This window comes from Micropterus salmoides, unplaced genomic scaffold, assembly GCF_014851395.1.
Source record: "Micropterus salmoides isolate LMB-PRFRI ecotype aquatic unplaced genomic scaffold, ASM1485139v1 Ms_hic_scaffold_7, whole genome shotgun sequence".
Classification (NCBI taxonomy): Eukaryota; Metazoa; Chordata; class Actinopteri; order Centrarchiformes; family Centrarchidae; genus Micropterus; species Micropterus salmoides.
The window spans coordinates 2,436,612-2,449,111 of NW_024044459.1; the positions used below are offsets into that span (position 1 = coordinate 2,436,612).

Consider the following 12,500-nt stretch of genomic DNA (forward strand, 5'->3'; position numbering starts at 1 on the left):
AATCAACATGAGACTGCCAGAGTCATCACTATCTCTCTGAATTATGGCGTCTTTTCTCATAATTACGATAACGTAAATCTTTGGTGAATGCAGTGCGCTTCTGTAAGAAACAATTATTAACTATCAAACATTAACCCCACTCTATCAGTAAATGTTGTCTTGAATTGTCAGGGTGACAGCTCTCCATGAGGCATCCGCTGTGGGTGATGAAGCTGTGGTTGAGGAGCTGTTGAAGGCTGGAGCTAATGTTAATGCTAGAAGCTGTGATGGTGTCACACCCCTACACGATGCCGTTTCCTCTGGTCACTATCAGGTGTGTTTTTAGGGCCCGAGCACGACCGTGCGAGGTCCCTATTGAATTTGCTCAGATATAATATATATATATATATATATATAATATTTTTTTTTTCTGCAAATAGGCTCAAATGGCATGGCCTAAACATACTCGAAAACTCACCAAAATTTGCAAACATGTCAGAACCGGTGAAAAATTTCGTATTCTACAAGTTTCGCACATGGGCGTGGCAAAATGACTCGCTAGCGCACCTAGAAAATTGGAAAGATTAGCCCCTCGTTCACGTTCAACCTACATGTACGAAATTTTCTGGGGACATGTATCATATCAAGACGCACAAAAAGCCTCAACCCATAGCCTAAAGTCAACAGGAAGTCGGCCATTTTGAATTTTACGGCCATTTTGGATGATTTACACACTTCATACTTTAACGAACTCCTCCTGGGTATTTAGTAGGATCGACGTCAAATTTCTGCTGTGCCTTCTAAAGGCATTGACGATGAAAAGTTGTGCTATTTACGAGTTTTCGTCAATGGGCGTGTCCGTGGCGTCGATGATTCGCTATGACACAGGAAGTTGTTGTAACTTCAGTGTACATGCTCACATCTGGACCAAACTGTACATGTAGGATGAGAGTCCCACCCTGAACACATGTACATGCTGACATTCACCCACAGTCATAGCGCCACCTGCTGGCAACAGGAAGTGACATTTAACGAAGCAGCCCCCGCCGCACGTTTCACCTACGTGCACGAATTTTCTGTGGTACGTGTATCTTGTCCAGACGCATAAAAAAGCCTCTTGGAGCGATGCCCTAAAATCAACAGGAAGTCGGCCATTTTGAATTTTACGTCAAATTTTGGATGATTTACACACTTCGTACTTTAACCAACTCCTCCTAGGGATTTAGTCCGACCGACTTCAAATTTGTGCTGTGCCTTCTAAAGGCATTGAAGATGAAAATTTGTGCTTTTTGCGAGTTTTCGTCAATGGGTGTGTCCGTGGCGTGGGGTCAGAGATCAAGTCTTCGCCATGACACAGGAAGTTGTTGTAACTTCAGTGGACATGCTCACATCTGAACCAAACTTTACGTGCTTGATACGTGCTCCCACCCCGCTATGGAGGACCGATCCTGACACAGTCAGAAATAAATACAGAAATAAATAAATGCTCAATAAATAAATAAGCATCCAATTAAATACACAAAAAAATAAAGTAAATAATAAATGTAGGTATTAATTAAATTATACAAGGAGACATAAATGTATATATTTAATTAGTGCCTTTACTTATTCACCTTTGTTATAATTACCTTATTATTTATTCTCCCTTATAATCTTCAACTTTATTTATTACTAACTTTTTTAAATGTATATATTTATGTGTGTGTTTTAATATTTTTGTCTGTTTTATTCTTCCTTTGTATTATTTACCTTATTTATTTTCTTTCTCTTTTATTTCTTCCTGTCCTTTTTAAATTTCAATCTTGCCCCTCACACAGTCAGATGGCTTCCTTCAGTGCGCTGAGGTGTTTAACAACTCTGAAGACAATACTACCAGCCATGTCTTCCTTCTCTTTTCACGTAGACGCTCCGACAGACAGTGCTTTCAGTTTGCTGCATGCATGGACACAGAACTGCGGTATAGGGAGAAGCACACGGTCAGCTGGCTGCAGCTAAATCTGGAGTGCACTCGTATTCAATTCTGTATGGTAAATTTAGTTTTAACAGAGCAGAGCGAGCTGACAGGCAGAGGTAGAGACTTTTTCTGTCTGTTTCTCTCTTTACAAAGACGCATGTTGCAGTCAGAGTCTTCTCTGAGATGCGAGCACGACATACAACACAATTTATCAAATTACACAACGGATATACAGTATGAAAATAAGATTGATTGGATTATACTCACAAGAAGTATAAAACCTGTTACATGCGTCTATTAAAAGTAAAGTAACACAAATGTCAGGGAAATTACTTTACGTAGATTTAAGTACTGCAGTTGTACATTTGAAATACCTTCCTACCTTTCTGATAGGAAGCCTTCTTGAGGTGGTATAAAACATTTCTTCTTATATTCTGATTTGAGTTGTGGACAACTATGACCACATGAATTTAAAAAATTAAACATTTCACTGCCCAAGTCATCTATAACACAAGTCTTATTCATCAGACTACATGCTGTACAGTATTTGTGGACAGATTTTGTCCCAGGATTTATTATGCATTTCTTCTTCTTCGTTGCATGATTTAGAATAATAAGGTGAGAAATGGGTCTGTTCTGAGTTCATCCTGCACTGAAGCAGCTAATAAAGTCCATTTAATCCCAAAAACGCTTTACTTTTAGGCAGGCTGGAGCAGAAAACAACTCACCTTTCTCAAGTTGTACAGTAATGTCACATGTGTATGAAGGTGGATCAAACAAGCTAATCTTAAATGTCAAAGTAGAGAGGATCCTAGTAGGCCTATTTATTTTCATTCATTACACAATATGAATAAGCTATGCAGACAGTTGTAGAGAAAGAACATCTTTTTCTTCTGTTCTCTACTTGTTATAGTTACACAGTATTAGGGGTGTGGGCTGTATTAAAAGTATCCACTGTTCTCCCATGCTCTAACACACAGTAACGATGAAATGTGTGCTGTTCTCACATTCTTCCTCTGTATGTACACATAAACAACAAGGCAGGGAAATATAAAAGGAATTTATTTTATTGTTCAGTGTACATGCTCACATCTGAAACAAACTTTACGTGCTTGATAACTCTCCCACCCCGCAGACATCTACACGCCAATACCGATTTATATTCATAGCGGCAAGTGCTATGTAGCTCCACATAGGGGACACAGGAAGTGACATATAGCACCTTCATGCGGCGTTGGAACCGCGTAGGAAATTCACAGCCGCACCGGCAGAGCTCCAGAATGTGCAACTCGGCCGGCTCAGACGCGGACGCGCTACAAGTGCGAGGGCCCGCCCAACGCTGCTTGCAGCTTTAATTTATAATGATTTTTTTTTACAAGGCCGACATGTACTTAACAAAGAGAAGCAAGAATATTGATAAATACTATTGAAGAATGCATATATAATTTGTATTTATTGGCTTAAAATAATTGTTCTGGTGGTTTCCTCTGCTTCACAATCTACAGTATCTCAGAAAAGTGAGTACACCCCTTAGATTTTTGTAAGTATCTTTTCATGTGACTCAGTTTTGTCACAGAAATTACTACTGCTACAATGTAAAGTAGTAGTGGACTGCTTGTATAACAGTTTAAATCTGCTGTCCCCTCAAAATAATACAACACACAGACATTCAGGTCTAAACCGCTGGCAACAAAAGTCAGTACTAAGTGAAAATGTCCAAATTAGGCCCAATTAGTCATTTTTCCTCCCCTGTGTCATGTGACTCATTAGTATTACAAGGTCTCAGGTGTGAACGGGGAGCAGGTGTGTTTGGTGTTATCGCTCTCACACTCCCTCATACTGGTCACTGGAAGTTCAACATGGCACCTAATGGCAAAGAACTCTCTGAGGATCTGAAAAAAAGAATTGTTGCTCTACATAAAGATGGCCTCGGCTATAAGAAGATTGCTAAGACCCTGGAACTGAGCTGCTGCACGGTGGCCAAGACCATACAAGCGGTTCAACAGGACAGGTTCCACTCAGAACAGGCCTTGCCATGGTCGACCAAGCTCAGACCATACACTGCATCAAATTGGTCTGCATGGCTGTCATCCCAGAAGGAAGCCTCTCCCAAAGATGATGCACAAGACAGCCCGCAAAAAGTTTGTTGAAGACAAGCAGACTACGGACTGTCCTGTGGTCTGATGAGACCAAGATAAACTTATTTGGTTCAGATGGTGTCAAGCGTGTGTGGCGGCAACCAGGTGAGGAGCACAAAGACAAGTGTGTCTTGCCTACAGTCAAGCATGGTGGTGGGAGTGTCATGGTCTGGGGCTGCATGAGTGCTGCCGGCACTGCGGAGCTACAGTTCTTTCAGGGAACCATGAATGCCAGCATGTACTGTGACATACTGAAGCAGAGCATGTTCCCCTCCCTTCAGAGACTGGGCTGCAGGTCAGTATTCCAACATGAGGGTAAAGGTTTTGGACTGGCCAAGAATGTCTCCAGACCTAAACTATTGAGCATCTGTGAGTCATCCTGAAACAGAAGGTGGAGGAATGCAAGGTCTCTTAACATCCACCAGCTCCGTGATGTCATCATGGAGGAGTGGAAGACTACTCCGGTGGCAACCTGTGAAGCTCTGGTGAACTCCATGCCCAAGAGAGAGTTGGAAATGGAGTTCACCAGAGCTTCATATGTCTGTCACTTTTTATGTTAACATCATTGCTTCTTCACTAGGGGTGTAACGATTCACCAAATCCACGGACTTTTGAGCCAAGGTTCGGTTCATACCTTGGTTTTTTCCCCTGTTTTTTAGTGGGGGGCGGGACATTTTGCAGAGAAACACAGATGTCATCTGGTATTACGTTAAGGTGGAAATTTTGAACTTTTGAACTTACCACTGCAGATGTCACCCACAACTTTAGTTTCAGTTTTGATCCACATGTGGCACACTTGAAAACTGAATCACGGTGAGTTCATTAAACACGGCGACTTTATGAAACGGTCTGCCGATGGAGAAAGTCAGCAGAGACACATATAGGGAGAGAGACAGAAAGAAGCGGAGCAAGCCGGTGTGTTTGCACCTGTGTTTGGGGGGAGAAGAGAAGCGAGAAGAGCACATTCAAGTAGTAAATAAAAACTAAAATAAGGTGGAAAATGGCCTAGAATAACCCACTGTCAATACAAATACGATATACACCGCTCCCACCCCCCCCAATGGCCGCCACCGCCACAGTTACACTGTCTTAATGTGAGCTCAACAGTTCTGCACAGGGTTCTGTCTCGGTACCGTGACACGAGACCATGGACTTTTGTGTTTTGGTTTCAGAACCGCTACAGCCCTATTCGTCACTGGTTGTTGACATAAGTGTAGTAACAAAAGATGTGAGTGGAAAGATTTTGCAAGCACAAGTTACGTATACCCTGGGGGCTAAGGGCAGTCAGTCCTAGTGACGTCCCTGTTAAACATAATATGAATGCCGTGTGTGGTATAAATCAGGCACCGTAGTATTTTTTAGCATCGGTTGGAATGGCCAAATGGAGTTTAGTTTTGTACAGTTTAAAATCCTTAAGCTATGGAGGATCTACACCCTAACAAGATGTTGTGAAATGCATTTGTGTTGTGTAGGTAGTGGCACTTCTCCTCCAGTATGGGTCAAATGCCAGTGACAGGACTGTTGGTGGCCTCAGTGCACTAGACATGGCAGAGGAGGTGAATATCAAAGAGCTGCTCTTAACTTTCCAAGCGTCTTCTGTTGTGCATGAGCAGCTTTGTGAGGCACCTACACAATACACACAACAAGGTGAGCTACCCTCCACATTCATACTAGACTTCAATCTAAAATCATTCTGTTAACATTTAATATCAAACACTCACCTCCTGTCCTCTTGAAAGGTGGCTCTAAAACATTGGTAGTTTGCTTGTACTTGAACATTGAACTGCCCTGGTGTATGAATAATGCTATACAAATAAAATTGCCTTGCCTTGTTGGTTTACCTGGTTTCACAACAGGTACCATCAACAGTTGACTAGTTTCACTGCAGAAACGCAACTTTTTGCTTGCATTGGTCTGTTATGTGGTCCAGTTAAGAAGACATGTCCTGACCTCTTCATGGTTTTTTTCAGGTGCTATGACAGAATCAGTAACTAGCTTGTTGCCACTGTTTACATTTTCCCAGATGTACATTCAAAGTTAATTTGTGGATTTCTACAATGTTGCACTTAAGATTGGTCAATGCAGTGAATCTACACTGAACACATGAAGTTGAAACTATGTATTTAAAGTGCTATTACAACAAGTAAAAGTATTTCAATCCGTGTATGGTTCGTTCTTTCATTATTTCGTTTCAAAACCAAATCGGGAAAAACCAAGTCGTTTGTTTTTTCCATTTTTAAAACAAAAACAAAAATACAGACATCGGTTTTTGTTTTTCTGTTTTAAAAACAAAATGGAAAAATAATGGTTTGGATTTTTAATGTTTCCGAGTAGTGTAGCTTTTGTGTTACACTTACACTTTATCAGTACACTAAGTAGATACACTTGGACGAGGGCGGTGCCTGATTAAATGTAATTAATATGAGCTTGAATAATAGGTGGGTTTAAAACAGGACAATATTATATAGCTGCAGTAGCGGAGGCTGCAATATAATATTGGCTCCATGTTCAGTTTGTAACTCACTAGCTTTCCTGAATACTCCAGTTTTAAAGATTTCTCCAGTATCAAATTAATTAAATTGTTGTTTGAACAGCCAATGGTACACAGCAAACATGAACTGTTATTAGTTAATTTGGCAAGCTGTATATTAATGAATCATACATGGATTAAAAGGTTCGGGTAATTTTCATGCAGCCTCTCTACACTGTTTCGACTTGACCTTTATTTTCTTTGTGAGATGGAAGAATTTAGAAAGTTGTGCGGCGCTGCGAAGAGCCTCCAGCTGGAGTAGGCACAAGGTTTATGTAAAGTCAGGAGCATCAGACTTAATCCAGCCAGAGGGAACGACCACTTACCGTCCAGTGTGCTGGTTCCACTGGCAACACAACCCATAGTAGGGCTAACGGAAGGGGAGCGGGGCGCTGGAGCGTACGGGGTGAGGGAGAGGAGGTTGCACCCTGGCCGTAGCCTCGAGGAAAAAATCCTTGATAAACATGTATAAACATACAGCTGCTTCAGATCCACCCAAAACAAAATGCTTCTTGGATGCCGATGTACTTAAGCTAGAAATTGGAGAATTTTGAGTGTTTGAGGCTCTGTAATATAGCCTAGTGCTGACGTCTACAATCATATTCACCACAGTTGATATGAGATGCGATACGACCTGAAAAGAAATAGCCTTTATATATAAAAATATTTAGCCTAATGTTGACTTTTTGGATACACGAACACAAGTCTCCTGATTCCAAGGTCCTGGCCCTCCTTTCACCCCAACTATTTTCTAACTCAGTCTTTTCTGTTAAATACCATAGCCTACCTGCCTTTACCGCCACAAACTGACGCTACAGGGCTTCTCCCACTGCGTTGACCTATGACGCCATAGGGATCCCCAGTGCGTTACAAATCCGATAGGCCATATGTGAGGAGTCGGGGAATGAGAATGGGTTGTAGGGATACAACACCGGTGAAAGTGCAGCTCCTTTGTTTTCTGTTATGAGTTTAAAACAGAAAAACAAAACAGATGTCTGTTTTTTTGTTTTCCGTTTTGGTTTTAAAACAGAAAAAACAAACGGTTTTGGTTTTTTCCGATTTGGTTTTGAAACGAAATAATGAAAGAACATACACGGATTTATGACAAATTCTTTTTTGTCCGAATGAATCTGTAAATTTTATTGGATCCATTGCTTATTTCAAGCTTGCAAAACCTCAAGAGTGGTGATTGCAGCTGAGGTCTGAGTGCAGGATTCTTTCAGGTGGCACATGCTCAGAGGCTCACTGCCACATGCAGCTGTCCTGTCAGAGCAGCTTCATTCCCAGCTGCAGTGAGACAGCAAAAGTACAATCCAGAGAATCAGGTGAAAGAGATGGAACCAGAGAGCCCGGTGACATTGAGCTGAGAAAGAAAGACACCACCACTGATAATGTGAGAGCTGTTTACACTATACCATCAGTCTCAAGAGTGCATTAGTGTCAAGCGGATTAAACATACATAGAACGATTTCTGGCAAAGGTTCAACCATCTGATGTTTTCCTTCTCTTTATGAAACATGCAGCATCACTTTATTGAACGCTTTAGTGGTTTTACAGCTTTGATGTGATACTCATACTTTTCCCCTAATTATCTTCTTATAGCTGAGTCATTCAGAGGCCATAACAATGATTTTGGAGAAGGTGCAGAGGAAACAAACGGATATATCAACTTGGTCTCTGGCAGGTCTGGAGGATACAGGTAAAGCAGCTCCAAACAGTCTGTCCTCTCAAGTCAGTTATAAGTAACGAACGCCCCAATATCACACATGTGCCTCAGAGGGCTCTACAATCTGTACAGCTTACGACCCCCTCCTTAGACCCTTGATTAAAATAAGGCAGAACATGAAAAGAATTAAACACCATAATTATCCAATACTAATAACCTACATATGCAAATGAGACAAATGCTGAATTGTATAATTTACTGTAGTTGTGCTGCTTTTCAGGCAGATATCATGCTGCTCTAACACAGATCCAGAATGGGTTGATTGAGGTTCTCGCCAAACAGCATTTGGAGAAGGATAATCTTGCCCACAAATACTGGTCAGTTCAGGAACTTCTCTCATTTTTGACTTAGGTGAAGCTTTTTGAGCCAGCAACAAAATACAGTATACTGTGTTAAACAATGCTCAACTTTTCAGAACATGGTGTGGTGTCCGAACGATAATGCTGCGATGATGTGTTGAGAAGAAATCCGCTTGACACTGTTCTTGATTATAAAAGTTTATTACATCAAAGAATTCAGCATCAATTACAAGCTCTGCAGCAGCTTGGAGAGTGACCCAGCCCGATGACCACTCTGTCTCTCTGTACATCGAACACAGCTTATATAAGACATGTTTAGGTCTCTGCTAAAAACCATATAAGGGCACAGTGCTGTAAAATAAGTGTAACCATCTATTAGACACCACAGAAGGGTACAGTCCCTTCATACACACTAATCTCTTTATACACACTAATCTCTTTATACCTAATTTCTACTTCCCCTAACACTGCACCCATCAATCATTACTTCCCCATAAGGGTTCACTGTCCCTCTCACCAGCTGCAGAGCATTATGTTAAACTGTAATGGCCGGATACACGTAATGGCCAGATGCACATATGTTATACACCACAATAGCAACAAGTTGAACTACTTATACTATATAATATATGCATGCAGGAAGTAAACTAAAGTTGTGACATATTTACAAAACTGTCTTTGGACAGTGGAGCTACATAGCACTTGCCGCTATGAATATAAATCGGTATTGGTGTGTAGATGTCTGCAGGGTGGGAGAGTTATCACTTCCTGTTGCCAGCAGGTGGCGCTATGACTGTGGGTAAATGTCGGCATGTACATGTGTTCAGGGTGGGACTCTCATCCTACATGAACAGTTTGGTTCAGATGTGAGCATGTACACTGAAGTTACAACAACTTCCTGTGTCGTGGCGAAGAGTTGATCTTTGACGCCACGCCACGGATACGCCCATTGACGAAAACTCACAGATAGCACAACTTTTCATCTTCAATGCCTTTAGAAGGCACAGCAGAAATTTGAAGTCGATCCGAATAAATCCCTAGGAGGAGTTCGTTAAAGTACGGAGTGTCCACATGAAACACCTACAGAGTTTTCAATTAGCGACTTATACGTACACAGAACTGCAGGAAAGTGAGCTGTTGTTTCTGAGAGCCACATCAGTTAGCCGCAGCTAAATCTGGAGTGCACTCCTATTCGAGTATTTACGGTAAATGCTCCCACACGGAGCAGCTCCTTGCTCTGCTGTTTTCAGCTGCTGTTTCAACAAAAACGCCTTTCAGAACATAACCATATTCTTCAGAGGAAAAGAAGAAGGAGGAGGAGAGCAACAAATAACCCCCAAACAATAAAATGAATTCCTTTTATTTTTCCCTGCCTTGTTGTTTATGTGTACATACAGAGGAAGAATGAGAGAACAGCACACATTTCATCGTTACTGTGTGTTAGAGCATGGGAGAACAGTGGATACTTTTAACGAAGCAGCCCCCGCCGCACATTTCACCTACATGCACAAATTTCCTGCGGTACGTGTATCTTGTCCAGACGCACAAAAAAGTCTCTTGGAGCCATAGCCTAAACCCAACAGGAAGTCGGCCATTTTGAATTTTACGGCCATTTTTGGATGATTTACACACTCCGTACATTAACGAACTCCACCTAGGGATTTAGTCCAACCGACCTCAAATTTCTGCTGTGCCTTCTAAAGGCATTGAAGATGAAAAGTTGTGCTATTTGCGAGTTTTCGTCAATGGGCGTGTCTGTGGCGTCGATGATTCGCCATGAAACAGGAAGTTGTTGTAACTTCAGTGTACATGCTCACATCTGAACCAAAGTGTACATGTAGGATGAGAGTCCCGTCCTGAACACATGTACATGCCGACATTCACCCACAGTCATAGCGCCACCTGCTGGCAACAGGAAGTGACCTTTAACGAAGCAGCCCCCGCCGCACGTTTCACCTACGTACACGAATTTTCTGTGGTACGTGTATCTTGTCCAGACGCACAAAAAAGTCTATTGGAGCCATAGCCTAAACCCAACAGGAAGGCGGCCATTTTTGAATTTTCAAATTTTGGATGATTTACACACTTCGTACTTTAACGATTCTTTAGTCCGACCGACCTCAAATTTCTGCTGTGCCTTCTAAAGGCACTGAAGATGAAAAGTTGTGCTATTTGCGAGTTTTCGTCAATGTCTGTGGCGTGGCGTCAAAGATCAAGTCTTCGCCATGACACAGGAAGTTGTTGTAACTTCAGTGTACATGCTCACATCTGAACCAAACTTTACGTGCTTGATAACTCTCCCACCCCGCTATGGAGGACCGATCCAGACACAGTCAGAAATAAATACAGAAATAAATAAATGCTCAATAAATAAATAGCATCCAATTAAATACACAAAAAAATAAAGTAAATAAATAAATGTAGGTATTTTAATTAGTGCCTTTACTTATTCACCTTTGTTATAATTACCTTATTTATTTATTCTCCCTTATAATCTTCAACTTTATTTATTACTAATTTTTTAAATGTATTTATTTATGTGTGTGTTTTAATATTTTTGTCCGTTTTATTCTTCCTTTGTATTTTTTTACCTTATTTATTTTCACCCATGGTATTTATTTCTGCCTTTCCTTTTTAAATTTCTGTATGCATTTCTGCCTCATTATGCAAATGAGGAGGGGCTGTGTCTCAAGGGGTCATCTTCTCTGCTATTGGTGGACCAGTCAGACAGGAGAGCTCTAGGCCTACTCTGCCTGCAGACATCAACGATCTTGCTCCTCACACAGTCAGATGGCTTCCTTCAGTGCGCTGAGGTGTTTAACAACTCTGAAGACACTACCAGCCATGTCTTCCTTCTCTTTTCATGTAGACGCTCCGACAGACAGTGCTTTCAGTTTGCTGCATGCATGGACACAGAACTGCGGTATAGGGAGAAGCACACGGTCAGCTGGCTGCAGCTAAATCTGGAGTGCACTCGTATTCAATTCTGTATGGTAAATTCAGTTTTAACGGAGCAGAGCGAGCTGACAGGCAGAGTTAGAGACTTTTTCTGTCCGTTTCTCTCTTTACAAAGACGCATGTTGCAGTCAGAGTCTTCTCTGAAGAGGACAATGAAGTCTCAGTAGTACCCGATGCGAGCACCACATACAACACAATTTATCAAATTACACAACGGATATACAGTATGAAAATAAGATTGATTGGATTATACTCACAGGAAGTATAAAACCTGTTACATGCGTCTATTAAAAGTAAAGTAACACAAAAATGTCAGGGAAATTACTTTACGTAGATTTAAGTACTACAGTTGTACATTTGAAATACCTTCCTACCTTTCTGATAGGAAGCCTTCTTGAGGTGGTATAAAACATTTCTTCTTATATTCTGATTTGAGTTGTGGACAACTATGACCACATTTCACTGCCCAAGTCAGCTATAACACAAGTCTTGTTCATCAGACTACATGCTGTACAGTATTTGTGGACAGATTTTGTCCCAGGATTTATTATGCATTTCTTCTTCTTCGTTGCATGATTCAGAATAATAAGGTGAGAAATGGGTCTATTCGGAGTTCATCCTGCACTGCAGCAGCTAATAAAGTCCATTTAATCCCAAAAACGCTTTTCTTTTAGGCAGGCTGGAGCAGAAAACAACTCACCTTTCTCAAGTTTTACAGTAATGTCACATGTGTATGAAGGTGGATCAAACAAGCTAATCTTAAATGTCAAAGTAGAGAGGAGCCTAGTAGGCCTATTTATTTTCATTCATTACACAATATGAATAAGCTATGCAGACAGTTGTAAAGAAAGAACATCTTTTTCTTCTGTTCTCTACTTGTTATAGTTACACAGTATTAGGGGTGTGGGCTGTAGTA

At 41.1% G+C, this 12,500-nt stretch overlaps 1 protein-coding gene across 4 annotated transcripts in view; it reads left to right on the forward strand.

Moving 5' to 3' along the window:
• LOC119892357 (ankyrin repeat domain-containing protein 31-like) overlaps window positions 1-12,500 on the forward strand; it is a 47,889-nt gene that overhangs the window by 20,968 nt on the left and 14,421 nt on the right. For 3 of the 4 annotated variants that reach the window (XR_005442540.1, XM_038704556.1, XM_038704558.1), the window contains exons 3-7: window positions 172-313; window positions 5,544-5,718; window positions 7,825-7,994; window positions 8,204-8,300; window positions 8,548-8,644. Coding sequence is in view for 3 of the 4 variants with exons in the window: in XM_038704556.1 (XP_038560484.1) it covers window positions 172-313; window positions 5,544-5,718; window positions 7,825-7,994; window positions 8,204-8,300; window positions 8,548-8,644 (681 nt within the window). In the remaining variant the exon portion in view is untranslated. The remainder of the gene's footprint in view (window positions 1-171; window positions 314-5,543; window positions 5,719-7,824; window positions 7,995-8,203; window positions 8,301-8,547; window positions 8,645-12,500) is intronic. The other variant, XM_038704559.1, reaches the window with a different exon arrangement.